Raw genomic sequence first — 27113 nt, 5'->3', positions numbered from 1 at the left:
CCCCAAACTCCTGTTTGGGTCATGAAGACAGGGAAAGGGTGCCACACCAAGAGCGGCTCTGACTGCAGGGCCTTATAAGGGCTTGGCTACACTTACACTGTATAGCACTCTAACTTGCTGGCTCAGGGGTGTGAAAAATCACCCCCCTGAGCACATCAAGTCAGAGCGCTTTAAAGCGCTTGTGTGGACAGGCTCCCAGCGCTGGCAGCCGCGCTCGCAGCTAATCCGCTAGCGGAGGTGGACTGCTCGCGCGCGACCACACTCGCACTTCAAAGCCAGATAGTGTTTATCTTTACCTCTAAACTGTAGAGACTACAACTCCCAGCATGCAGTGTTCGCTCACTGCCGGCTGGGAGGGGCCGCTTGCCTCCAGTTAGAGCACGGAACGCTGGGAACTACCACTAGCTATGTCGCTGCACCTTCCGGGAATGGTAGTTTTCCTGGGGCCGCAGTGCAAACTGGGACTGCAGAGTTCGCTGGGAGAAGACTTCACCCAACCACACGACACGCTGGGACCCGTAGTGGCGCGAGAAATGCTGGGGTTACGCGCTAGGGGCGGGGCTTGGCTTGAAAGAGTCTCCCGGGAGCGGCTGTGGGGGTTAGGGGCGTGCGCGCTCTCGGGGAGCTGGGCGCGCGCTCCGGGTGCCGGTTGGCGAGCGGTGGTCGGCTGGCCGCGGCCGGGATGTACCACAGCAGCACGCAGAGGCGGCACTGGACCTTCCGCAGTGAGGAGGACCTGGGCCGCTGCCGAGCCGACGCCAACCGCCAGTTCCGCTGCAAAGCGGTGGCCTGCGGAAAGGTACCGACGGCCCCGCCGCCTCCCTGCACAGCCAGAGCCAGCATCCGGGCTCGGGATGGGGGCGTCGTCGTCCGGGGGCGGAGGGGTCGGTCTCGGGGGCACTGTCGCGGGGCAGCCGGGCGCGGGGGAGCCCTGTGGCTGCAGCTGTCGGCGAGTCCCGGGTGCTCGGCGCGGCTCCCCCCAGGCTGCGAAGGGGGCAGGGTGCGGGCAACAGCTGCGCCAAGCAGCGGGTGTGGGCGAGGCCCGGGAGTGTCCCCTGGATCCCGCCGCCCCTCCTGCGGCGGCCCCGGTGGGAGGCGGCAGTCTCTGCTGCTGCGGGCGGCGCCCGGAGCAGCGGCAGGGTCCCGGCCCGCGGTGAAGCTGCCCGTGTTCTCCCGTAGGCTCGGCAGAGCGACTCGCTGCTTCTGGAGCCCCGGGAGGAGCTGACAATCTGTAAATATTATGAGAAGAAACTGCTGGATTTCTGCTCCGTGTTCAAACCTGCCATGCCCAGATCCGTGGTGGTGAGTTGTGTACAGTTGATCGGTCTGCCGAACAGAACCGTAGGGACGCAGCCTTTCCTTTGCAAGCCGCCCCTCTCTTGAGAGACCCACATCTGCAGCACCGTGGGGAGGGGCACTTGCTCCATCTTTCCGCAGGTTCGGTTTGTGGGGAATAAAAAGACTTGATCCTTGCAGCCACCAAAGGAGGAGCAGGCAGAGTGCCCGTGGGGCCCTTGGCACTTCCCTCACTGGTTTATTTTAGGTGTGTGTATTGCAAGATTTTTTTTGTTTGTTCCAACTCTGGGAGGGTTTTTTCCTTGTTGAGGGTCCGACTTGATTGGCATCATGGATACAGGTATTAGAAGGACTAATCCAGAATCAATGCACATTTTTGTTCTTGTGTGTGGTTTTTTTGCTTTTTATTGGGCGTTGGTTCGGGCCAGAAGAGTCTCTGTCAGGTTTTTAATCTGCTCTTGCTCAGGTTGACCATCTCCTGGGGAAAAAGTGCTCTTGCTAGTAGAGAGGGAAAGTTACACCTTCCTGAACCAGTTTTAATGAATCTAGCTCTAGGGCACCTGGTATAGTCCTAGATTATTGCATATAAAGAGCTAGGTTTTCTCCTACAAAACCAAAATTTGATGATAGAAATGAATTCAAGACTGAAAGAAAAAACTCTAAATCTGAATTTCTGTCTAATTCTGGGCTTGACACACTTTATTATGTCACATACTTGTGCTAAATGCAACAAAGGTAAACCCCTGTAGGGTTTATTCTAGAAACCTAGTAGCTTTTTTTTTTTTTTTTTTTTAAAGCATATCCTCTCTCACATCCAGGGCACTGCTTCTCAAACTATAGCTTGAAGCTTTTCATGATTCATAGATGAAATATTCTGAAACTAAACAGTGGGGGATAGAGATTTTAGGGCAGGGGTGGGCAAACTTTTTGGCCCCAGGGCCATATCAGGTACAGAAATTGTATGGAGGGCTGGATGGGGGAGGCGTGGCCTGGCCCCTGCCCCCTATCCAGCCCCACCAGAACCTCCAGCCCAATCCAACTCCCCGCTCCCCACCCCTGACTGCCCCCTGGGTCTCCTGCATCCTATCCAAACACCCCTGCTCTCTGCCCCCTGACTATTTCCCTCCCCGGGGGGCTGGGGGGTGTTTCAAACTAAGATACTTGGACTTCAGCTACACGAATAGCGTAGCTGAAATTGCGTATCTTAGTTCGACTTACCTGGGCGTCCTCACAGCAGCGAGTCGACCGTGGCTCCCCCGTGGACTCCGCTTACTCCTCCCCGATAGGTCGATCACTATCCGGCGGGTAGTGAAGACGTGGCTTTGGTTTAGAATTAATGACGTTGTGTTTTCTAGAATGACTGTCCACCTGCCTGAATTTGGAGAAATCTGAACTCTTGTAAATTAACATTGTAGCTAAACATCTAAAGAAAAACTGAATAGCAATAGAAACATGATGGAGTAAATAGGAAAAAAAAAATACTGGATTTCATGTCAATGTGTTTTATCAAGATGCGGATGTGAAATGATAGAAAGGACTAATGGTCCAATGGTTAAGGCAGTATCTTGAGCTTTGGGAGATCTGGGTTCAGTTCACTGTTATTCCACAGACTTCCTTTGTGACCCTGGGCAGGTCACTCAGGTCTAGATCCACAAGGAGATTTAGGCACCTAAGTCCAAAATTAGAGGCTTCTGACATTGACAGAACTCCTGTTCAGCTGCTTCCTAATCCTTTAGGTGTCTAATGATCCAAGATGCCAAAGTTTCTGTCAGTATACATGTGCAGAACTGTTGTGATGCACTGATCAGCTTTCCACCTTAAGCTTGCTCCCAGTTCTGATGAGATTCTTAAACTAGGTGTTTCTCTGATTCCTAGGTTTACCTGTTTGGCCCAATTTTCTCAGAGCAGGCCTAATCTGCACAAAAGAGCAAAGGTCAAGACTTTTAGGGGTGGGTGTATATATGTATGTCCGAATAGCCAAGCGGTTATAGCACTCTCCCAGGATGTTGGAGATTTGCCTGATTTGTAGTAGGACCTTGAACCTAGGTCTTCTGCATTCCAGGTGAGTGTCCTAACCACTAAGTTTTTTTTTTTAGGTCGTCTGGGATAAGCTTCTCTTAACTTCTCCTGTAGAAGTTGTTCCACCCTGTATAAATAACATACTTTTTAGACTAGGGACTTGAACCCTGCTCTCCCACATTATATGGGAGTGGCCTAACCACCGGTTGCATGTTTTTGTTTTTTTTTTCTTCTCTGATCCAAGTAATATTTATTTATACCAAGTGGAACAGCTTCAACAGGAGAGCTTACTCCATTCTAGCAAATAGCCTGCTGGTTAGGGCACTTACTTGTGAGGTGGAAGACCTGGGTTCAAATCCCTGTTCAAAACAGGCATTCCATGAGGCTATTGACTACAATGGATGGGGGCCCACTGTATGTGAGGTTGTCTTTTGTGAGAGAGTGCTCACCTGGCTTAAGAGCCTAAATCCAAGGGAGGGTTCATGGCTATAAATCTTGAGCTGAGATAGGTGCCCCTTTCAGTCTAGAGTTGGGTGCCTATGTCCCTTTGAAGGGTGGGACTTAGCTTCTGCCCTTTGCCTCTGTATTTTCCACTGACTAGCTTAGATCGCTCACCACTCGGCTTGCTGGCTTGTAAGGATTCGTTTCTTAGGTGCCTAACTCTCCCAGGTATTTTATGGGGAGCCTAGGCACCTTATTCGGGGCTGAGGATTCCACTGCCCAGTAGATTGTTTATCAGTTAAGTAGTTCCATGCCCTTAGGTCCTTTTGTGAATCTAGCTCTTTGTGCCTCAGTTCCATGTGTGTACTTACACACCCTATTTATTTATTTTTGTGTGGGCAGGGTGCAAGGTGTAACAATGCCTTGCAGGGTTATTCAGGATAAATATGTTAAAGGTGGCGAGGTGCTGATTTTATGGTGAATGGGGGTGGGGGCAGATAAGTAACTTAGATAGACTTGCCCCAGTGGAGTGTTGAAATGTACCTTGTGTCTTTTTAAATGTGTACATTCGGTGTGTTGAACTTTACCTATGTGCGATTTGTGCTGTTTTGCTCAAGTAGGCCTTACTGACTCTTTATATTTAGGGAACAGCGACTATGTACTTCAAACGTTTTTACCTCAATAACTCAGTGATGGAGTATCACCCTCGAATAATAATGTGAGTAATTGGGACGCTTTGAATTTTACTTTTAATGTTTATCAATATTGTCATATCAAGTAACTTATGAAAGCTCAAGCACATGAGTCAGGACTTTTACCTGTTTTATATAAAACAAGAATCTGAATAATGAGTTTTCATCACTTTCCTTTTGGGAATAGGTTATTGTATTCTTCAAAACACTTCTTGCTTTCAAAAAGGGGAAATACAAACTCTGAACCAGAAGGTCTGTATGATAACAGCATGATGCATGCTACAGAACTAAATTATGTTTATTATGTTTCTTTTCCAAGGTTAACATGTGCATTCTTGGCATGTAAAGTAGATGAATTTAATGTGTCCAGTGCACAGTTTGTTGGTAACCTTCGAGAGAACCCTCCAGGTCAGGAGAAGGCTCTTGAACAGATTTTGGAATATGAATTACTACTTATTCAACAGCTGAACTTCCATCTTATAGTGCACAACCCTTATAGACCATTTGAGGGATTTTTAATTGATTTGAAGGTAATAATTTAATTACTGTCTTTCTCCTCACTGTACTACTAAAAACTCGGTACCAAGTTAGGTACTTATTAATATTCTTTAAAATAAATAGGCTTGCTAACTTCATTTTATAATATGGTAGTGGGGATTGCCTGGGGCCCCATTTTGTAGTGGATCAAATTTGCGGAGGTTATATGGCTGCTAGTATTTTTGGAGAAAAACTTGGTCAAATGTGAGACTTTTGAATTGAAGGACCATAGTATTACTGTCCATTTTTTAAAATAAGTTAAAACAGCTATTCTCAAACTGTGGGTCGTGACCCCATTTTAAGGGGGTCGCCAAGGCTGGCATTAGACTTGCTGGGGCCCGAAGCCCCACTGCCCAGTGTCGGGTCTGAAGCCCAAGGACTTCAGCCCGGAGTAGCAGGGCTCAGGTTACAGGCCCTCCCACCCGGGGCAGTGGGGTTTTGGCTTTGGGCTCAGGGCGGCGGGCTCGGGCAGGCTCAGGCCTTTTGTTATCAGAAGGAGGTCATGGTGCAGTGAAGTCTGAGAACCTCTGAGTCAAAATATGCTAGAATGGGAGGGGAAGCTCTGTATGATGCTTCTGGTTAACAGATCAGTCTTCATATTAAAATATTCAATATACAGTAACTTAGCGTGTGTGGGGGAAATCTCATGCGTCATACACCGAACTTGCATTCATCTTTTGTCATTCTCTAATGTAAAATGTATCCTAGAAAGTCTTGGATTTATACTGTAATAAGTGGGAACACATCTGAATTGAAACATCTTTGTTTTTATATGTGGTCACTAAACATTTCAGGATAGCTTTCAGAATAAGACTCTCTTAGACTTTGTTTTTCAAAATGTCCTTTTGATTCATATGTCAAACGTTCATACAGAAGAATAGAAACAATTTTACATGGAGGTCATGTATCAATTAGATTAAAATACAGCAGAAGTAATGCCTGAATATTTATTTTCTAGACTCGTTATCCATTGCTGGAGAATCCTGAGGTCTTGAGGAAAACAGCTGATGACTTTCTCAATCGAGTAGCTCTGACAGATGCCTACCTTCTATTTACACCTTCACAAATAGCTCTCACTGCCATCTTATCTAGTGCTTCCAGGGCAGGAATTAATATGGAAAGGTAGATTTTTGCACAGGTCTGGCTTAAATGACTGATTTTGCTGCTTGGATTAATTTGTTTGTTTGTTCCAGGTGCTAGATATCTTTATACAGATGTATACCTATGTATTTGACTCATGGGGAATAGATAAGTGCCTTGTTTCAGAGACTAACTGGCTGTTTCAAATGGTGAAGTATCACTATTTATTTTTTTCTTTTGTTGTTGGAAACAGGATGTTCCACTAGATAAGAAATAGGTGTTTGGTTTTTAATATTCCCCTGAATCTTTGCTACCTCCAACTGTATCTCATATGGCCCAGTTAAAGCACTACAGACTTTCAGCCTGATCCTGAAGGGTCTGAGCATTCTTGATTCTCATTGGCTTCGGTGAGAACCAAAGGTTCTCTTAGCCAGCAGTAGCTAAAACTTCCAAGAGCTCTAACCATTGCCTCTGGGTAGTATTTCTGCTCTATGTACATGGAAACAGACTAGAGAAAAGTGGCTACGGATATGTCCACACTGCAATAAGACAGCTGCAGTTGGCTTTGTCAGTTGCATGGCTACAAAATTGCTGTCTAGGTGCTTGGTCTAGAGCCTGGGCTCTGGGACTGAAATTTTAGAGCCATGTGAGCAAGAGTCAGCTGATATGGGCCAGCTGTGGGTATTTTATTACAGTGTAGACATACCTTAAGTCCTTTAAAATCTTTAAAGTACTGGCATTGTTTTGCTAATCAATTGTCAATTAAATTGACAGTGGCAGTCCAGTTGGCAGAATGCCCCATTGTTGATTTCCATGGTGTGTGTCAACTGAGAGTTAAAAGGGGGAGTTTCCAAACATTACATATAAACTTAAAGATTCAGCAGGTTTTGAAACTTCAGGGGGTAAACTTTAATGGGGGAAAAGAGGGAGATTAAAACATCTCTTAAACCAGGTACTTCTAGATATTCTAAAAAAATTGGGTACACTGGATACTTGTACTAATTGTGTGGCAATTTTCTGTCTACGCCTCACAGTGCCCTTGAGTATGGGGTTATGTCACAGCCTCATACCTTGAATGTGACTACATTACTGTAATAGCTGCAGGTCAGGACCACTGTAGCTCAGAGTGCAGAATGGCTTTCACTATAACCCCGTCTTTGATCACTCATAACTTCCAAAAATTTCACTCTTTGGACTGCCCATGTTTGAATGTTGTCTTAAAGTGAATCTCTTGTTTTAAGTTTGAACAAAAAGCAGTTTGAGTAAGAGAATGATATGGGAGGGGACAAGTAACGTGATCATAGGTATTTTTTAATACAAAGTGGTGTGTTTTCTCAGGAAGCACAAAAATATTTGAATGTTTCCATTTGATAGGCGTGATATATCCCAGTTTCATGGCCTACAGGAATATTGCGCAGAGCTAGGAGGTCCTGAATTCTATTGCAATGCCTCTTCCATTGCCTGGCCTTGATTCTCTGCATGTCACCAGATCACTGTTGTGGTAGAGCTATAATTTACCCTTTACACCAGTGTTTAATTAGAAGATTGCTTCAAATCTCAGTTTAGTTATACCACCTGTAGAATGGGGTTATAATGCCTACCCACCATTCCCGCAGATGCGGTCTTATGTAATTGTAAAATATTATTGTAGTCCAATAGCACTGGAACTGCTGTAAGTCTTCCCTCTCTACACTAGATTGCTTCCTGCTTCATTGGTAAATTCCCAAAATATAGTTTTTACATGAATTTTAAGCTAATTCAAACTGTTTAAATTCACTTTGTGAGTCCTGTGTTTACATACTATTTATTTACAAGTGCTGTAACTTCTGTCCAGAGACTGTTTTAAGAGAAGCAAATTGTAGGTTAGAAACTAAATACCAAAGAGTAACATTCGGAGTATTGGTAATATGAATGGTACTCACATGGATTGCAGTTTCAGGACAACTGATCTATCCCTTTACTTTCATGTATTTTAGAGCCTGTCTCTATTTTTGCAGCTTTTTGTTGAACGTTGGAGCAGGATAGAGGGTACTAAAGCATAAACTGTCATTTGATGTGGGACAAAAATGTTGTTCTAAAGTGAGAAAAGAAGGATCATAGTTCATGTGGTGTTCATTCTGAGCTATTTTATAACTTGCCAAACATAAGCGGATTAAGTTTCAAAGTCCTACATTAACACTGGAACAATATTATTTGCTATCTGCCAATAATACTATTGTGATTGGCACAGTAGAAATGTGTCTATATAAACACTACACTTCAAGAATGGATAGCTAGATAAGCTGAATATTTCTTTGTGATCAGCAATGAAATAGTGACTTTAAAAAAAACAAACAAACCATCAACATAGACTTGTGTCAGTACCCCAGTGAGATGATGAAAGGACGTGCCTCAGAGCTACCTGTCTACAGATTTGGGAAGATTTAGTTTACTTATGAGTTTATTTTGCAACATTAAACGTCATGATTTTTTTTTAGTAGCAGTTCAATTTTTAAACTCATCTGCCTGTCTCTTAATGGTGTTAGATTTAGTTGTTTATGCAAGGGAAAAAAATATTTTACTATAGAAAACAAGTTTGTTCAGTCATGTTGCTAACATCATAAAGCTCTAACAGTCAGAACTTGACACTTTGTCATTTACATTAATAACAATGGTGCAGCTACGAAGAATGTGTTGAATTAATCATTTATTGTAGTAACTCTAGAATTCCACATTTTTCTTACTTTTTTGTAGCTATTTATCAGAATGTCTTCTGTTGAAAGAAAACAGAACTTCTCTGTCCCAGTTACTAGATGGAATGAAATGTAAGTAAACATTGTGCTGAGAAGTATGCATTTTTTCCTCAAACTAAATATTTAAGAGGTGGCTTTGGAGCAGGTTTGTTTACTATGTACAAGCTTATGTAGCTGTGTTTCTTCAGACACACACTACCCCAGACACATACTATACCAATCTTCCTCACTTCAAAATTGTTGCAAGCTTAATAGAAAAAAGGATCACAAAATGAACTAGTTAGCAGCTTAAAAAAAAAATTTTGAAACCTAGTTTTCTATACAAAAATATGAAATTAAAATAAGAGTCTAATGATGCACTGAGCCTCAGTATTTTTATCTCTAACAAGGTCTTGGGGATTGACCTCACACTTGAAAAGTGAGAGCATTACTTTTGATATCTGCTGCTGTTGCTACTTCTGAATTTGGGTGAAATATTTTCTTAGTTGCTGTTAACTTGGAAGAAATGCAAGCAATTTGCTTTTACCCACTTTTCAAGTTTGCAGAAACCTGCGGATTACTGCTTGTGCCACTAGAGGGTACATTTTCTAAGCTAAATAACTTTTAAAAGTTTAATAGTGACCTGTAAAGGTTTAGTCTTTTAAGACTCTTCTTGTTTCCTTTTATTAACTGCTTTGTGATATATAAAGAAGGCTTGAAAGGGGGTTAAGCATTTTTTCGTTTCTTTTACTTAGAAACATCAATGTCAAGTCCAGTTTTGCTAGAGAACGCATTGCGTGCCTTGATGCATATTGTTAGCTGTCATACCTTAATGGAAAGGGTGTTTGTGTGTTGAATCCTTAAAGACTTTTTCTCCAAAACGTTAGTCATTGAAGTTAAGTGTTAAAAACAGTCAAGATTTCAGTGATTAAAAAATCCTTCACCTTTCAGTTGCTGAACTTTCAATTTCTTGGCCCTTGTGAGACTATTATTTCACAAGTGTCTTCCAGGCTAGATATTTCTAATGTAAAAAATGTGAATGAACCTCTCTTTTCCTCTTCTTTTGTGTGTGTAAACACTCCAGCCATCATATATTTTCATCGGAAACTTGCCTTCAGGCTAGGACACACACAATAAGTAAATAAATTGTATTTAAAAAAAGTAAACATACCAGTGGTACGGCAATCTGGTAATGGTAAAAATAAGTCCCTCTTCGTTCTCTTATGCTTGCTGAAAGATGATCAATTTAGTGTATTTTAACAGGATTGAGACTGGTCTTTATTTTTAACTTACTTTTTGCTTTCCACATTGTACATTATCAACATTTCCTTACACTTTCTAGTACAGTAGTGCTCGCTCTGCATTATCACTTAGCCTTGAGGAAATCCAGAATCATGATGCCAACTAGTTTCAATGTAGTTCTTTGCTCTGAGCTTACACTGTATCTTGACACTACTTAGAATAAATCCTCTGACGTAAAGTGACAGTTAAGACTCTTATGCATGTAATCTTAGGTTTTCTAAAATTTAAGAGTATTTTGTGGTTTTTCTAAGCTGAGATTTTGTTTATGAAGCCATTTGAAAGAAGTCTTCCTTTTTTTTTTTTTTTTTTTCCCCAAGTACCAAATATTTGCTTTGACAGATAAAAGGATTTTATCTGGTAAGCGTTCGATCTAATTAAAATGGTCTGTAGTGCGGTGCATGTACTATTGCAGCTTCTTGATATCTGTTGAAAAGCTAGCTTTGATACCTTCATTAGATTATGAAGGCAAGAGGAGATGGCCCTGTTGAAGGGGCCTTCAAATTGTGCCACCAAATTCTTTATAAACTGTTCTGATTTGACTAGATCTTTCCAAAATCAAACTGTGGTTTGAATCATTATCTTGTGCTTAGTACACTGAAGAGTCTACTTCAGGGATCTCAAACTTAAATCACCATGAGGGCCACATGAGGACTAGTACATTGGCCCGAGGGCCACATCACTGACACCTTTTCGTACAAAGGTACAAAAGCCCCGCCCCTTCCAACCCCTTCCCCAAAGTCCCTGCTCCTGCCCCGCCTCTTCTCCGCCTCCTCCCCTGAGCACACAGCTCCCGCTCCTCCCTCCTGGAAAGCGCTACCACACAGCAGTTTGGCAGCAGGAAGCACCTGGAGGTGGGCAGAGGAGTGGGGACGTGGCGCGCTGGGCGGGGGTGTGTGTAACCTTGGTAACCAGGAAATAACTCCCTGGGGCGGAGCTTGGCAGACGCAGCAAATAACTTCGCAGGTCATGTGTTTGAAACCCACTGGTCTAGTCTATTGGACTAAATCAGGGCTGTGAGGCAGGGGCTCTTGAGTTCTAAGCTTGGCTATGCCACTGACTCTTGAGATAATTCCCACAACATTCTTGTAAGTTAATTAACTTATTGCAACTAATTCATTACTTTGAAAAGTTGTGGTGTTACCTCCATAGGCATGAAAAATCTCATAAAGAAGTATGAACCACCACGGCCTGAGGAGGTTGCCGCTCTAAAGCAGAAGTTAGAGAAATGTCACAGCTCAGAACTTGCTCTTAATGCAAACTTGTAAGTAGAAATTTGGAGCATTAAGGAGTTTTGACTTTACTGCTTTCATACACTGCCAGTTGGAACTGTCACTTTCTGCAGTGATATGTTAGCTTTTATAAAACGTTAATTTTCCTTGCACTGTATAATCAGATGAAAATTGGTTTAATTTATTAGACTGAATATTGTACTTGTTTGTAAAATAAAATGTTTAATGTGAAAAACAATATCATTAACAGTTGCTAAAGTAGGGGCTTGGACTCCAGGGTTCATTCTCCGCTCTGGCCACTGACTTATCATGAGACCTAAAGCAAATTACCTCTGTGCACCATTTAACCTATCTAAAAAATGGTTATTAACACTTGCGTAATAGGGTGTAGTTAACAATCTGTTTATCAAGGGCTTAGAGATCCTTTTAATCAAATTTGTATAAAATATATGCCTTGAGTCTTTTTGTGCAGATTGTAAAACTACTATTCCATGTAAGATCTAATACTTTGCTTTTAGGTAGCAAAGTGAAGTGGCGAGAAACTTCCAGCATTAGTGAAACTCTAACTGCATTTGTGTATTCAAGAAATATGTGAAACAGAGATTCAACTTAAAAATGCCAAGGATAAGGAAGAAAAAGAAGCTAGTATTGGAGTTGAACTTTTTCTCAAATGTTTAAACATCTTGTATTTTTCTTTGGGGAGCTAGAAAGAAGAGAAAGGGCTATGAAGATGATGACTATATTACAAAGAAATCTAAAATGGATGAGGTTAGTAGACATGTTGCAGAAGCACTGTTCATATTTTCTCTAATCACGAACAAGAATGGTAGTTTGTTAATACTGTTAAAACATGTTCTGGAAATTTTCAGGTAGTGAACATTTCACAAACCAAGCAGTTCAGAAATGGCTATTTAGTGTCTGGATGTTTTACAGTAACAGTAAAAACATGCCTCCTAATTTCTTATACATTCTAGCTTATTTCCATCACAACTTATAGAAAGGGTTTGTGGCCAGGACAAATCTCTGGGACGTAAGTTAAAGTGGTAGTCAGTCTGAGAGGGGCTTGACATGGCTTTGTTGGCCAAACAGAGTTAATGTACTGCTCTTCAACATCTCTCTCCCTTCAGTGGAATATGTTACTCCTTGTTTTTTGCTAGCCCGTACCCTGAGGAGTTAGACCAGGAGTGGGCAAACTTTTTGGCCCTTGGGCCACATCGGGGTTGCGAAATGGTATGGAGGGCCGGGTAGGGAAGGCTGTGCCTCCCCAAACAGTTTGGTCCCCGCCACCTGTCTGTCCCCTCTCATTCCCACCTCAACTGCCCCCCTCGGAACCGCGGACCCATCCAGCCCCCAACTGCTCCTTGTCCCCTGACCGCCCTCCTTCCCTCCCCGGACCCTACTCCCTGTCCAACCCCCCTTGTCTCCTGACTGCCCCCTGGGATCTCCTGCCCCTTATCCTATCCCCTCTCCCCCTGCCCCTTTGCCATGCCACTCAGAGCAGCAGGACTGGCTTATTGGAAAGCCTGGGAGGTGGGCGGGCGCAAGCTGTGCTGCCTGTGCAGTGGTGTGGCTGCAGGGTAGGGGTGACAGCAGGGGAGGGGCAGGGGCTAACCTCTCTGGCTGGGAGCTCAGGGGCTGGGCAGGATGGTCCTGTGGGCCAGATGTGGCCCACGGGCCGTAGTTTGCCCACCTCTGAGTTAGACCAAGCTCTGGCAAGAATTCTGGTTTGGTAACATTTTAATTTTATTCCTTCACACTTGTGGCTTATTCTGTTCTTTGGATATCTGTCTCACAAATTTAACTGAACAATGCAATAGGAAGAACTACTTTATTCATATATACAGTTTGAATAGGATGGATACAGCTTCACTGTTCAGTAATTTGTGACAAGCCAAGTACTGTCTTTTTGCTCTTAGGAAATCAGCTAATTTTCAGATTTGATGGTATCTGGAAACTAGCTTATGAAAATTAGAATGAAGCAGTGGGGAAGCAGACTGAAACTGGACTGACTTCACCTAGAAGCCATACCATACTTTTTTTTTTTCTGGTCAGTGTTGCTGACATTTTCTAGTTGTTACCTCTTCCCAAGATGGGAGCTAACAGGAATTCAGTCCAGAAAGTGGGTAGCAAATTGTGTTGAATGTATGAAGTTCTAGTGGCTTGGAGTGCAGAAGGAAAACAAGGACATATTAAAGGCTAGCTTGTACTACCCTCATCTTGCAATTTTTTTTGTAAATTTGGAGTGAGGTAGGGATTTCGGTTTGTTATGGTAGCGCTAAGGAACTACCATATGGGAAGTAATAGCAGAATGGAGGTAATTGTTACAAGTGGGAGTTGTGGCTTCTTAGAATATATTCAGGGTAAGACCTTGGGAGGGTGTAAGCCCTGTTGGCTGCTTTGGATAATGCTGCTGCATGCTAACAGATGGGGAAATCACTGCTCTTACTGGATTCTTGTAAGATTAAAGGTCAGAAGGTGGAGTGTACTCTGCTTCCACAGCAGAGAAAGGCTTAATTGGCTAGATTAAGTGGAATTTAAGAAGTCTGTCATGGTTGAGAATTTACAGCCTGTTGGGTAATGTTGACAGGCAAGTTTGTGCCCTATAACTAAAATACAGGGCCCTCTGATGATGTCTGCACGTGAACTGCTGTAGGAGTTCAAATGTAGACACTTGCTACAGTGATGGGAGAGGGTTCTCCCATTGCTGTAGTTAATCCCCCTCCCTGAAAAATTCTTCCATTGACCTAGTGCTTTCTATGCCAGGAGTTGTGTGGATTTAAGGGGCGTAGATTTTTGTTTGTCCGTTTGTGTTTTTACACTCCTGAGTGCTGTAGCTGGGTCTACCTAAATTTTTAGTGTAGACCTGGCCTCTGTTTCATATAGTTATTGACTTATAATGGAAGCTAAGGTCTTACCATATTTCATAAACTCGAGCGGTCACTGGTTGTGTATTAATTTGAGAATTGCTGAAATTAGCCCATGATTTTCAGAAATGAATGATATTTAGTGACCTAGCAAGACACCTTAGAGGGGCTTGGCTCTTGCTGAGCACCCACCCCTTTTAAGGCAAGCTGTCTCTAGTGGGGCTTCCAAAATTGCTACACACTCCTGATGATCTTGGCCTTAATTTTCTAACAATATTCCTACACTAAAAACTGCAAAAATTGGTATCTTTTTGAAAAGGAGCTATTCCATAATGTTACACTTGTTCAAAACTTGTTTTATGGAACAAAGGCTCTTGATAAAATGAAGCTTTGGTGTCTTGTCTGTTTTTCATATGTGAAATTTTCTTGAAGAAAAGATGAGACAAATTGCTAAAAATAAATCTACAGCACTCTCTTGCTCTGTACCTCAGTTTAAAATCACATCTTCAAGAAAACAGAGGCAATTACTAGCAGAGAGAAATCACATTGATTCTTTTTTCTGAACCATTTAAGCTTATTGCTATGCTGTAACTAGCACCTGATGGTAGACCTTTAAATAAGAGATCTGTGTCATGATTTCAGAAATCACCTGCTTTTCTACTGCAGTGGGTCAGGTTTACTTTGTTTTTTGTTTAAATCATAATGTACTCTAGAATACTGATAACCACCAAGCCTTCAGGTCTAGGGAGGTGGTGCTTTGAGTTATTGTCCACATGTATTCCACTACTGGTGTGAATGTGCCTCAGGCACGTAGACAGATTTTATTTATTTTTTGGCCAGCAGTGTCTGTTGAGGCAATGCCTCTATGCTGGATGACCCACTTCTAAAAAGACAAAGAGGTGCTAGCAAGTTCTTTCAGATGGATTTTAATATCTTTACATGGATTTTAATATCTTTACAGTTCCTGAATCGCCGGTAGCAGTCGCAGTGCATGAAAGGTCCAGGCAGCAGGGACCCCAAAAATAACCTTCAAGAGACATTTTTGAAAAAAAATTAGATTTGAGAAGAAAAATTACTCGTGTATGTACTTGTGCGTTGTAAATTACGAGGTGCTTCTGTCAGAATAATTGGGATGCAGTGTTGTAATTTATTGGGAAAACCCCCTCAAGACAAGGATGAAGTGAAGTCCATTGTATCTGAGGGGCAGTTGGTAGTTTGTACATCATTGCAGGTGCCATTATATGTGTTGGACGCTGCAGGCCATTCAGTGGCTTCTTCCATTGCTATGAACAGGGATTCATGGTTACAGACTCTAGGAATCCTTAAGGAAGTCCAGACTATTGGGGACCTCCTGTTTGAACGTTGTGACCTCTCTTTAATGCAAGAACTGATGAAGCCCTGCACTCTTTGAAAGATTCAAGAACCACTCTCCATTCCTTAGTTTACATGCTAGTCTTTAGGAGAAAGCAGGCTAGGTCACAATACTACTCCAGACAAAAGACACGTTGTTGTTCGTCCACAGAAATCATAGGAGCTGCAGAGAAAAAAGCAGAGGTTCAAATGCAGAAAACCCTCTGCTGCCTCCTCATCTGCTGCACAACCTCAAGGCATCAAGTTTGACTTGCTGACTGCCATACGGAGGATCAGTACCCTTCCTTCAGTTTTTGAGCCCTGGAATCTATTATACTAGTGCTGGGTCTTGGAGATAAGTGTGGGGTGGTGTTCCATTCAATTTTTCCAGTTCCTTCCAACCCTCCACTTTTTCGCATCCCTCTTCAGGGACCCTTCATGAGATTCTGCTAAAGCAAGAAGCGTACTCTCTTCTAAATCTCAGAGCAGTGGAAGAAATGTCCTTGGAGTTCAGAAGGAAGATGTCTTACTCCCACTTTTTTTCTTATCCTGAAGAAGTAGGGCTAGTATCTAATTAATTAATTAATTCTAGATTTGAGCTGCCTCCACAAGTTCATCCACTGTTTCAAATTCAGGATGGCAACCCCATGCCTCTCTAATCCATTCATTAGATCCAAGACTGGTTTGTAGTTCTTGACTTATAAGATGTAGATTTTCATGTATCAATTCACTTGCCACATAGTCCAAATGGGAGCATCTCACTACCTGTAGCATCCTGTCCTTTTGTCTCTCAGCAGCACAAAGTGTATTTAAGTGCTTGGGAGTAATGGCAGCTCACCTGAGGCAGCAAGGGATCCAGGTATAGCCTTACCCTGATGACTAGTTAATTCTAGGATGATCACTGCAACAGGAGAACAATCCTGTCTTTTCATCTCACTGGGACTCAGGATCAATGAAGTCTAATCATGGTTGCCAACCCAAAGAATAGATTGCACAGGGCCTATGTTAGATTACAGATCAGCAAGAGCTTACTGTGAGAGAGGATCCAGACCATAGTGGACCTCACCCACCATTTGTAGGCTCACCTACAGCCATCTTTGAATGTGCCACAGACTCTTGGGTCATGTGGCTTCCTGCACTTGTTATTGCAGAATACCAGACTTCATTTATGTTCCTTGCCAGCCTGTTTGAAATATGTATCTACCCAACAGACATTGCCAAGGCATGAGGATGCAGGTTCCTTGAGAAGAACTCTCCATTGTTAAGTTGGTGGAAGGACCCTTTCCAGGTATGCAAAGGAATACTGTTTTCTCCACTTCTGCCTAGCAAGGTGTTGGCAACAGATGCCTCCATGTTAGGATGAGGAGCTCACCTAGAGCACCTACAAAACCAAGGTTTCTGAAATCCCAGAGAGACTCCCCTTCATAAGTATTCTAGAGCTCATAGCTATTCATCTGTGTTCAGCATTTCTTCTTATGTAACAAACTAACAATCCAGGTGATCATAGACATGCATCAGTGTTTTGTCAATAGACTCAGAGCAAGAAGCTACTGAGGGCTAGAGCTGTTGCACTGATCATCAAAGCAGTAGCTCTCTGTCTAACCAGGCTTGCAGAATATCTGACCTAACAGACCACCACCTCAGCAAGTGATTAGCATACTAGCATGAATGGACTAATTTTATTCTGCAGAATATCTTCTGTAGGTAGTGGATATCAGTCAGTAGACCTGTTTACTATAAATCAGAAAAAAATGCCAAACATTTGGTTCAGTGTAGGGGTGGGAGGGGGTTTGAGCCCAAACTCCCTGTCAGATGCTTTCCTTACCTCATGGATTCTAGGGATAATGGAATCAGTAGATAGTCACCCTCTAACACTGAGTCCAAACAGAACAGTAATAATCATGTTTGGCCCAGGCAGTTCTGGTATGTGCATAAACAGATCATCTTAGCCCCCATAACATTACCTGTTTCACCTGATGTGATCTCAGAATGGAGGTTGCATCCTCCATCTGATAACATGCATGCTGGCTTCACTACCCTGAAGCAAGCTGTTCAGCTGAAGTTTAGAATATATTGATGCAGAGCAGAAAAGACTATGCAGCCCAATGAAGGATGAGCTTGGGCAGGCCAACACTACCTGTTTCCTAAAATAGAAGATACAGGGGCTTCTATCCCTAAAGCAGTCACGGATGTCTATCGGCTTCATAAAGCTATGTTCAGCAGTACTCTTGCTTGTCGTCTTATTCAGGGTTACACCATTCCCCTACTAGATCAGGTCAGACGATGATCAGTGATGTCTTATGATATTACTAAGGCATCTAGATTTCTCAGGGGCCACATTCATGTTTTTTACCCCCAGTGTGAGTTCTCCCTTCTTCCTAGCACCTTAATATAATTTCAGCTGGGTTAATAGGAGCTCCTTTTGAGCCCTTAGCAATTTGCCATATACTGTCTATGAAAACAGCCTTTTTAGAAGCTATAACATTAGCTCACCTGGCTAGTCCCTCATATGTGGTGGTCTACAAAGACACTGATCCTCAGGCCTTAGCAAAAATCTCAATTTCACTTAAATTCGATACTTCATCTGCCACTTTTTTCCACACTGCTCCAACCACAAAGAAGCTAAACTGCTCATCCTTGACAGTAGTGAGGTCTTTTTCATATTACCTTGACAGAACAAAACCTTTAGGGGCTCCTTGTAGCATTTACAGATAGGGTGAAAGGTCAGGTAATAACCACCCAAAAGACTGACTAAATGGGCATTTAGTTGTATTGCATCATGCTCTGAGTTAGCTAGATTAGGTCCATCCATGCAATTTAGACCCTGTTCCACCTGGGCTCAGGAATCTTTTGCAGCTTTTCTGAGAGAGAGTAACAATTTCAAAACTTGCAGAACCGCTACAAGGGGATGGGTGTATGCTTTCACCCAGTGTTACTTGAGGACTCAATATCTGTTGCCTGTTTTACCAGAGCCATCCTTCAATCGTTATTTAATTAGGATTTCTAGCACTCACCTCCTGACTGAGGTTGCTGCTTGCTAGTCACTATAAGTGGAATACATGTGGACAATAACTCACAGAAAGAATGGTTACATACATTTACAGTAATTCTTAAAGGTGTTGTCCACAAGGATTCTACAGTCCTAGATGGAGTCCTGGTCAAGTTGGATTCTGAATTGGCAAAGGAAGAGAGGGAAAGTTGAGTCCTCTGCCCTTTGTCCTTAGTGAGAGAGAGGATATCCAGGGTACAGTACAGGCACAGCCCCAATGGACACTGTTGGCCAAAATAATCTGATCTCAGGAGTATGCATACCACATGTGGACAACACCACCAAAAAAAACAGAATTACTGTGGGGTAAGTATCCATTCTTCCTTTGCTATGCTTCTAGCTGTAGTACTGTTCACACACTGCGGTGTACAGAATATGAATACTAACAAAAGTAGCCTCTGTTGGGTGTGTAAAACTGTAGTCTCGACAGTGTAGTTCTACATAGTGACAACTGAGTTGCACCTTCTTCTGAGGTTGTGGGCATAGTTCAGTATCTTAAAAGGATATAAATTACTGTTTTTTTTAAACCCCTTTGTGTTAAAAGTACATTTCCACTTAGTTTTTATGATGTAACAGTTAACTAGGCCATCTAGTCATTGCTTTATTTATATTTAGACATTAAATTACTACTCCATATTCTTTAAGAGGTATCACACAACTACTCCTGTAGTATTTGGTGTCTTTATAGTAGAATGTTTACAGTAAAAGCTTTGGTATCCGGCATGTTGGGGGGAATGGGAGGTGTCAGGAAGTAAAAAAAATTCCGATTAAGAGGGAGGGAGTTTGGGTGCAGGAGGGGGGGCTCGGGGCAGGGGATTGTGGTGCTGGATCTTGGTGGTGAGATGTCCCCGCTGCTCCTAGACAGAGCTGGCTCCGCAGCTCCCATTGTCTGGGAACCTCAGTCACTGGGAGCTGTGAGGGCAATGCCTGTGGGTGGAGGCAGGCACAAAGCAGCTTAGCCATGCATCTGCCTAGGAGCAGCAGGGACATCTCACCAGGAGATGCCCAAGATGAATGCTGCCCAGATCCAGCACCCTGCATGCCCTCCTGCACCCAAACTGCCTCTCAGAGCTTGTGCCCTGAACCTGTCATGGCTATTCCTCCACCTAGGAGCAGTAGGAACATGTTGCCACTTCCAGGGAGACACATGAAGCCAGGTATGGAGCCTGCTGGCCCTGTGCCAGCTGGCCTATAAATTGGACTTTCAGTGATCAGAAATACTGGTTTATAGAGCTTTCCAGTTGGTAAAGTGCTGGATAACACAGCTTTTACTGTACTGTGTATGCTTGTAATAAAGATATTCACCATGATTCTTTCTTCCCAATCATTTTAGGAAGAATGGACTGATGATGATCTTGTAGATTCACTAGGATTTTAAAGGAAGATGGCACCTAGCAGAACTTCAGGAACTACTTGTCATCTATCTACTGCATTATGTTGGAGTCTCATTTGTTGGCTGGAGAAAGTTTTTACAACTTGTAGCAGGTTCCCAGTTTGTCATGGGATAGAGATGAACTGCCTCTTTATAATAAATTGATTTGTATTTTATTAAATGTGACTAGTCACTTCAACATGATTATATATAACTTACTTGTTTTTGAAAGAGAGCATTCTAGAATCAGACATGCATTTTCCTGAAGAGATTTTCATGCCTGACTCTTAATCTTGCTTGAACTTCTAATGCATTAACAATTGATGGTAAGTGGGTGGTAGAGTATATGCCATGTTGTCTTCTGATTAGCAGCATTCCCTGTCGGTTTTTCAGGATCACTAGGAAATCAAGTGCACTCTCACAATGATATGCAAGAAACACCTGTAAAGTGTGGGCCAGTGTCATACGATACCTACAGGTGCTGGTGGTCAGAAATTCTTACAGGTCAGAATACTGAATTTGTAAGCTAAATATTTCAGAGACGCTTCAAAGCTGACCTGGAACTCTACCTGGCAGGCTGCAGGGGAGCCTGGGCTTCCACCCACTTTGCCTAGTGGGCTGCTGTAGCACAAAACTCCATAGCTCCCCTGCAGGTCCACCAGGTGTACTGAGAGAGCCTAAAAACACTGAGCAAGGGACCCTTAAAATAGGGGCTCTGTTGCCTTTCAGAGAACTTAAGAATTTGGTTTTGCTCCACACTAGAACAAACCCAAAACTCTAGAAGAGCAGTACCTTCCTTTGCATACTTAAAGATAGCTTACTATTCTGTAATATCACTATTGATGTACCATACCTTTGTTGAAGAGCAGCAGCACTAAATGGCCTTTAAGGGTTAAGATACTTATCAACTCACGTGCGCCATGAAACCTGTTTCAAAAAGAGCCCATGGTGAAATTTGGCAATAGAAAATGGAACATCATGAAATAACTTTTTGAAGGGGGAAACCTTACCCTCCCTTTCAGTTATGGAGCACATGGCTAAACTAAAATCAGGACAAATATTTGTGAATACAAACCCTGAGCATAGACCAAAAAAAAAAATTGGTTTACCTTAACACCTATGGCATGCTGTTCTGGATACCTAGAACTGTCAGCCTCTACCTCTGCATGTGCCATCTGGCCCTGGGGTGCTCTTAGGGTCACAACACCTTACCTTGCTTTCAGGTAGAGGTAAGCTGTACTGATCCAAATAGAAGAGCTTTATCTACAAGAAGGCTGCATGGATTCCTTTGTGGTGGATGAAGCCAAGCTGTAGTGCTTTGAAATATGGGGGGAAGCCAAAGTGTTGCTGACACATGTGGCAGGACAGACTATGTTCAAGTGGCTTTGATAAGTGAGGGTAGCCACTAGCCTATTTTAGTGAAGTCAAATTGGCACAGCTACAGGGCACACTATACTTTAGACTTCCTTTGTCCCTCTGAAGTGCACCCCTCAGATGACCGGCGTAGCTTCCTTCACCTCGTGGGAGAGGAAAGAAGTGAAAGTCGTGCCATTCAGTATCTCTGGGTGCCTGTATCTGGCATCTGTAAGACCTTTTCCTCCTATGACCAGCAGCTGATTAGTGATTTTAATATCTTCTTAAAGCATTCATTCACTCAAAAATACATAACTATCAGACCAGGGTTAAAACAAAGACATATACACACATTTCCCCTTACCTAATTCTTTCTGGCAAGCTTTAAGTATCCTTCAGCTTCATCTCTGGGCTCTCTCCTGTGTGTTGGGCTTCCTAGGGCAGTTGCCAACAATCCATTCAACCACAGGTCACTATTTTAGATTACAATAGTGTCTGACCCTAGATTCAGCTCTGGGGAAACAAACTCCAATAATGGGGATTTCTACTATCCTCATATTGACACGTCCCCTCAGGACAGGATGCAGAGACAAAATTTCTAGACAGCATTAAGGACTACTTTGGACCATCTAGTCTTGGAACCCACAAGGGAGAGGTAATTCTTGATTTAGTCCTAAGTGGAGCACAGGATTTGGTCTCAGAGTGAATATAGCTGAACTGCTCAGGAACAGTGATCATAATGTAATTAAGTTTAACATCCTTGTACAGGGAGAGAAATACCAAAGAAAACCGAATACAGTAGCCTTTAACTTCAAAAAGGGGAACTACACAAAAATGAAGCAGCTAGTTAAACAAATTAAAAGAAACCGTCACAAGAGTGAAATGCCTTCAAGTGTCATGGAAAATTTTTAAAACATCATCATAGAGGCTCAACCTATATGTATACCCCAAATAATAATAAAACAGGTCAGAGAACCAAAAAACCACCACTAAGGCTAAATAACAGAAAAAGGGGCAATTAGAGACAAAAAATACTTTAAAAACTCAAATTGTACTAAGGAAAATAGAAAGGAGCATAAACTCTGACAAGTCAAGTGGAAAACTATAATTAGGCAGGCCAAAAAAGAACTTTAATAGCAATTAGTGAGACACACAAAAATTAATTTTTTTTTTTTAAAGTACATCAGAATCAGGAAACCTGCCTAACAATCCTTGGGGCCACTGGATGATTGAGGTGCTAAAGGAGCACTTAAGGAAGACATAGGCTTTTGTGGAGAAGCTAAATGAATTCTTTGTATTGGTCTACACTGCACTGAATATAAGGGAGATTCCCACACCTAAACCATTCTTATTAGGTGACAAATCTGAGAAACTGTCACAGACTGAGGTTGCAGTAGCTGAGGTATTGGAACAAACTGATATATTAAAGAGTAATAAGTCACCAGACTGTATTTATGCAAGAGTTCAGCAGGAACTTCAACATCAAATTGAAGACCTACTAACTTGTAACTTATCAGCCTCTGTAGCATATGACTGGAGGATAGCTTAAATCAGCCTCTGTACCATATGACTGGAGGATAGCTAATGTAATGCCTATTTTTAAAAAGGGCTTCTGAGGTGATCTTGACAATTATAGGCCAGTAATCCTAACTTCTGTACCAGGCAAACTGGTTGAAGTTATAAGAACAGAGTAATCAGAGACATAGATGAACATGAGATGTTGGGGCAAGTCAGTATGGGTTTTGTAAAGGGACATCATGCCCCACTAATCTATTAGAATTCTTTGGGGGGGGTCTAATAGGCATGTGGACAAGTGTGATCCATTGAATGTAGTACACTTGGACTTTTAGAAAGCCTTTAATGAGGACCCAAACCAAAGGTTCTTAAGCAAAGTAGGCAGACATGGGATAAGAGAAGATTTCTCTCATAAATTAGTAACTGGTTAAGGTAGGAAACACAGGATAGGAATAAATGGCCAGGTTTCACAGTGAGAGATGAATAGCAGGGCCCTCAAGGATCTGTACTGTACAGTGCTGTTCCAACATATTCATCGATGAGCTGGAAAAAGGAGTAAACGAGGAGGCAGAGTCTTCAGATGATTCAAAATCACTCAAGATAGTTAAGACCAAAGCTGACTGCAAAGAGTTACAAAGGGATCTCACAACTGGGGAACAAAATTCATTGTTGATAAATGTAAAGTAATGAACATTAGAAAACATAATCCTAATTATCAATACAAAATCATGGGTCTAAATTAGCTGTTACTATTCAAGAAAGCTCTTGAAGTTGCTGTGGATAGTACTCTGAAAACATCTGTACAATGCTAATGAGACAGAAAATATCATAATGCCTCTATATAGGGGTGGGCAATAATTTTCGCAGGGGAGGCAGTCCACGAATTTTGGTAAGTCATCAGGGGCCACACATTTCTATTATATTAAAGGAGGGGGTGTGAGGTCTGGGGGGTAGATTGGTGCAGGAGGCGGGCTTCAGGCTGGGGCAGGTATTGGGGTGCAGGGTCTGGGAGAGAGTTTGGGTACAGGAGGGGGTTCTGACCTGGGACAGGGGTAGGAGGTGCGAGGTGCAGGATTTGGCCGGGAGGCGCTTACCACAGGTGGCTACAGGCTAGCAGCATGGCGGGGCGCTCAGGCAGGCTGTCTGCATGCTGTGGCCCCATGCCACTCCTGGAAGTGGCCAGCTGCTGGCACCGTGGCACATCTCTGCACACCCCTTGTGGGGAGGGGAGCAGCGGGTCTCCATACACTGCCCACACCCGTGAGTACCACCCCTGCAGCTCCCATTGGCTCAGTTTCTGGCCAATGGGAACTGAGAGGACGGTGTTGGGGGCAGCGTGCAGAGCTGCCCCCGCCCCCACCAGGGGCCCACAGAGACATGCCACCAGCAGCTGGCCACTTCTGGCAGCGGCGTGGGGCCACGGCAAGCAAGCAGCCTACCTGAGTGCCTCGCTGTGCCATGGGACTTTAAGCAGCCTGGAGATCACAAGGAGGCAACCCGAGAGCCAAGAGGGCCAGACAAAAATGTTAGATGGCCCGGATCTGACCCACTGGCCCTATTTTGCCCACCCTTGCTCTATATAAATCTATGGTACACCCACACATTGAATACTGGGTGCAGTTCTGGCTGCTCCATGTCAAAAAGGATACAGCGGTATTGGAAAAAGTACAAAGAAGGGCAATAAAAAAAAGATTAGAATAGCTTCCCTATGAGGGGAGATTAAAAAGAGTGGGACTGTTCATCTTAGAAAAGAGATGAGTAAGGGGATATAATAGAAATCTATAAAATCATGAGTGGGGTGAAGAAAGTAAGTGTTGTTTCCTCTTTTGCATAACATGAGAATCACCCAAAACAGTAAATAGGCAGGAGGTTTAAAACAAATATCAGGAAGTTCTTCACACAACACATGGTCAACCTGTGGAACTCATTGCAGAGATATTGTGAAGGGCAAAAGTATAACTGGGTTCAAAAAGAATTAGATAAGTTCATGGAGATAGGTCCATCAATGACTATTAGCCAAGACTGTCAGGGACACAACCCTGGTGTTCTTGGTGTCCCTAAACCTCTGATTGCTAGATGTGATTAGGTGACAGGGGATCGATCACTTGATAAACTGTCCTGTTGTGTTCATTTCCTCTGAAGCATTTGGCACTGGACACTGTTAGAAGACAGGGTACTGGGCTAGATGGACTATCAGTCTGACTCAGTATGGCCATTATGTTCAAACAGGGAAACTGAGGTGCACCTGATTAATAAAAACACAACTCCCTCATTCTCTGCACAAATAAAAAGGCTCTATTAAGCCTGGCTGCAACACACGGCAATCTTTTTGCAGTTGGAGTTGTAGGTTCTATGGAAGAGGACTTCACAGGTAGCTAGTGGCCTATTTTGGAAGACACCAAATCCATGTCTATGGATTTCCACCCTATCAGAACCTAGACTGTTACCCAGCTCTTTCCCCTTTATATCCTTCACTAACTCCTCCCTCAACTATCCATCTGTCTCTCTTTACCCTTGTTACCTCAAAACTCTTAACAGATAAGAAAAGGTGCGGACCCAGATAAATATCTCTGTCACTTTTTAAAACCCATGGGGTAAGTAAAAACAACCCAGTGTAAAGATAGATTTACTAAAATTAAACAAATTAACAAAGGCAACAGAATAATAGCTCAGAGGTTTGACCCAAAAGGGCATAAAGCCCGGCTCTCTTCTACCCTTAGCAAGCTATAGGAACTCCTTTACTTGAAGGAGATCACTTTCACTGGCAACTCAGATGGAAAGGCAGACAGCTTTTCGTGACTGCAGACTACTGCGGCAGTTGCTGGATTCCAGACCTGTAACTGCCTTAGATGGGATGACAGGAGGGACATGGACTGGAGCTGGATCAGGATACTCCGTGATAGGCTTCAGGTAGGTATCTCGTGAAGAGTCTTGCCTCTTGACATGCGCACAGAAGAACTAGGCATGGGCTGCCTCTGTGGTGGAGAGCCCCTGGTGCTGAACACACTGGCCTTAAATATACTTGGGCATGTGACCTTTTCCTGCACTTTTCTTCCCGTCGTTGGGAGAAAAGGCATCAGAGACTCAACCAAAAGGACCCACAAAATGGAGTCCAACCAACAACTTGACCATGACCATTGACCCATAATTTCACAAAACAGTACATAAATCAGAATTCATACATTCTAATAAACACCACATCTCCCCTCCTCGATGGTAAGAGGAGATACACTCTCTTTGCCGTCACAACCCATCCACTCTTGATTTCATACATAATGACATTTATATCAACTTAAATGGAACAATGAATTTGTTGGACTTCACTCGTTTCTTAATCCAGACAGTTAAATATACCAGATATATAATAATGACCATTTGAACAATCAGAATCACTACAACAGAGTGCAATAATATATGTCATACTTCATTATAATCAATAGACTCTCCAAATTTTTCCCACCAGTGATTTGATGCAGTATCACTCTGAATTCTTTTAAGAACTCATTTGATTTGGTTTGAAGCATGATGAAACAGATAACCTCCTAAGCATGACCTCTTTTCCTTCCCTTTGAATTTGTCTTAAATGGTATTTCATTTCTGGATGGTGTATAAGATGTTTTAAGGCTGATATATTCACTCCTAAGTGAATTGGTTCAAGATGTTCATATAGGATGTAATGTGTCTGTATGGTTTGCATGGTCATAGGCGCTGGAGCACCCACAGGGAAAAATTAGCAGGTGCTCCACACCCACTGGCAGCCAAGCTCCCACCCCCTCCCCCTCCTCGCCTCCTTCTTCTGCCCCCACGAGCGTGCCGCATCCCCGCTCTTCCCCCTCCCTCCCAGCGCTTCCCGCCTGTCACCTAAGAGCTCTTTGGCGGAGCTTAGCACTTTCTGGGAGGGAGGGGAGGAGCAGGGACCTGGCATGCTCAGGGGAGGAGGCGGAGAAGAGGCAGGGGAAGGGGGTGGAATGGGGGCTGGGCCAGTGTGGGAAAAGGTGGAGTGGGGCAGGGATGTTAGGGAAGGGATGGAATGGGGTGGTGTGAGGGCAGTGCAGGGGCAGGAAGAAGCAGAGCAGGGGCGGGGCCAAGTACCCACCGGGCAGAGGGGAAGTAGGTGCCTATGTGCATGGTTATTTTGTTTAGAGTGAAATTCACATCACATCCCACTATGAAAAATATTGAACATAGGACAGATGTTTATGAATGGGTTGTGGGGAATGTTGCGATAAACAGCAACAACTGTTATTGACTGCACCAACTGCAAATACAAATACAATGGTCTTCCACTAACGCCATAGTGGAA

General features: G+C 43.1%; 1 protein-coding gene across 3 annotated transcripts; it reads left to right on the top strand.

The window, feature by feature from the left end:
• Positions 1-540: 540 nt before the first annotated feature.
• On the top strand, positions 541-20141 carry CCNH (cyclin H). 3 transcript variants are annotated; one of them, XR_012158940.1, is made up of 10 exons: positions 541-799; positions 1180-1302; positions 4401-4474; positions 4768-4978; positions 5944-6107; positions 8799-8869; positions 11228-11339; positions 12015-12075; positions 15133-15251; positions 16733-16809. XR_012158940.1 is itself a non-coding variant. In XM_073344425.1 (10 exons), the coding sequence occupies exons 1-9, from the start codon at positions 683-685 to the stop codon at positions 16784-16786; spliced, it is 987 nt and encodes a 328-aa protein (XP_073200526.1). In that variant the 5' UTR covers positions 542-682; the 3' UTR covers positions 16787-16809; positions 19904-20141. The 3 variants fall into 3 exon arrangements, 2 of the variants coding, with proteins under 2 accessions (XP_073200526.1, XP_073200527.1); XM_073344425.1 differs by lacking the exon at positions 15133-15251 and adding an exon at positions 19904-20141 and having other exon boundaries at positions 542-799; XM_073344426.1 differs by lacking the exons at positions 15133-15251; positions 16733-16809 and adding an exon at positions 19904-20141 and having other exon boundaries at positions 543-799.
• The last annotated feature ends 6972 nt before the right edge of the window (positions 20142-27113 follow it).

The sequence above is a fragment of the Lepidochelys kempii genome, chromosome 5, assembly GCF_965140285.1.
Source record: "Lepidochelys kempii isolate rLepKem1 chromosome 5, rLepKem1.hap1, whole genome shotgun sequence".
In the NCBI taxonomy this organism is placed as follows: domain Eukaryota; kingdom Metazoa; phylum Chordata; order Testudines; family Cheloniidae; genus Lepidochelys; species Lepidochelys kempii.
This window is presented reverse-complemented; position numbering and strand designations above follow the sequence as displayed.

Excerpts from the sequence above, each read along its gene's own strand:
- CCNH (XM_073344425.1), top strand. The coding sequence starts at position 683 with ATGTACCACAGCAGCACGCAGAGGCGGCACTGGACCTTCCGCAGTGAG. Across the intron at positions 800-1,179 it reads AAGCGGTGGCCTGCGGAAAG|GCTCGGCAGAGCGACTCGCT; the intron begins GTACCGACGGCC and ends GTTCTCCCGTAG. Across the intron at positions 4,979-5,943 it reads GATTTTTAATTGATTTGAAG|ACTCGTTATCCATTGCTGGA; the intron begins GTAATAATTTAA and ends TTTATTTTCTAG.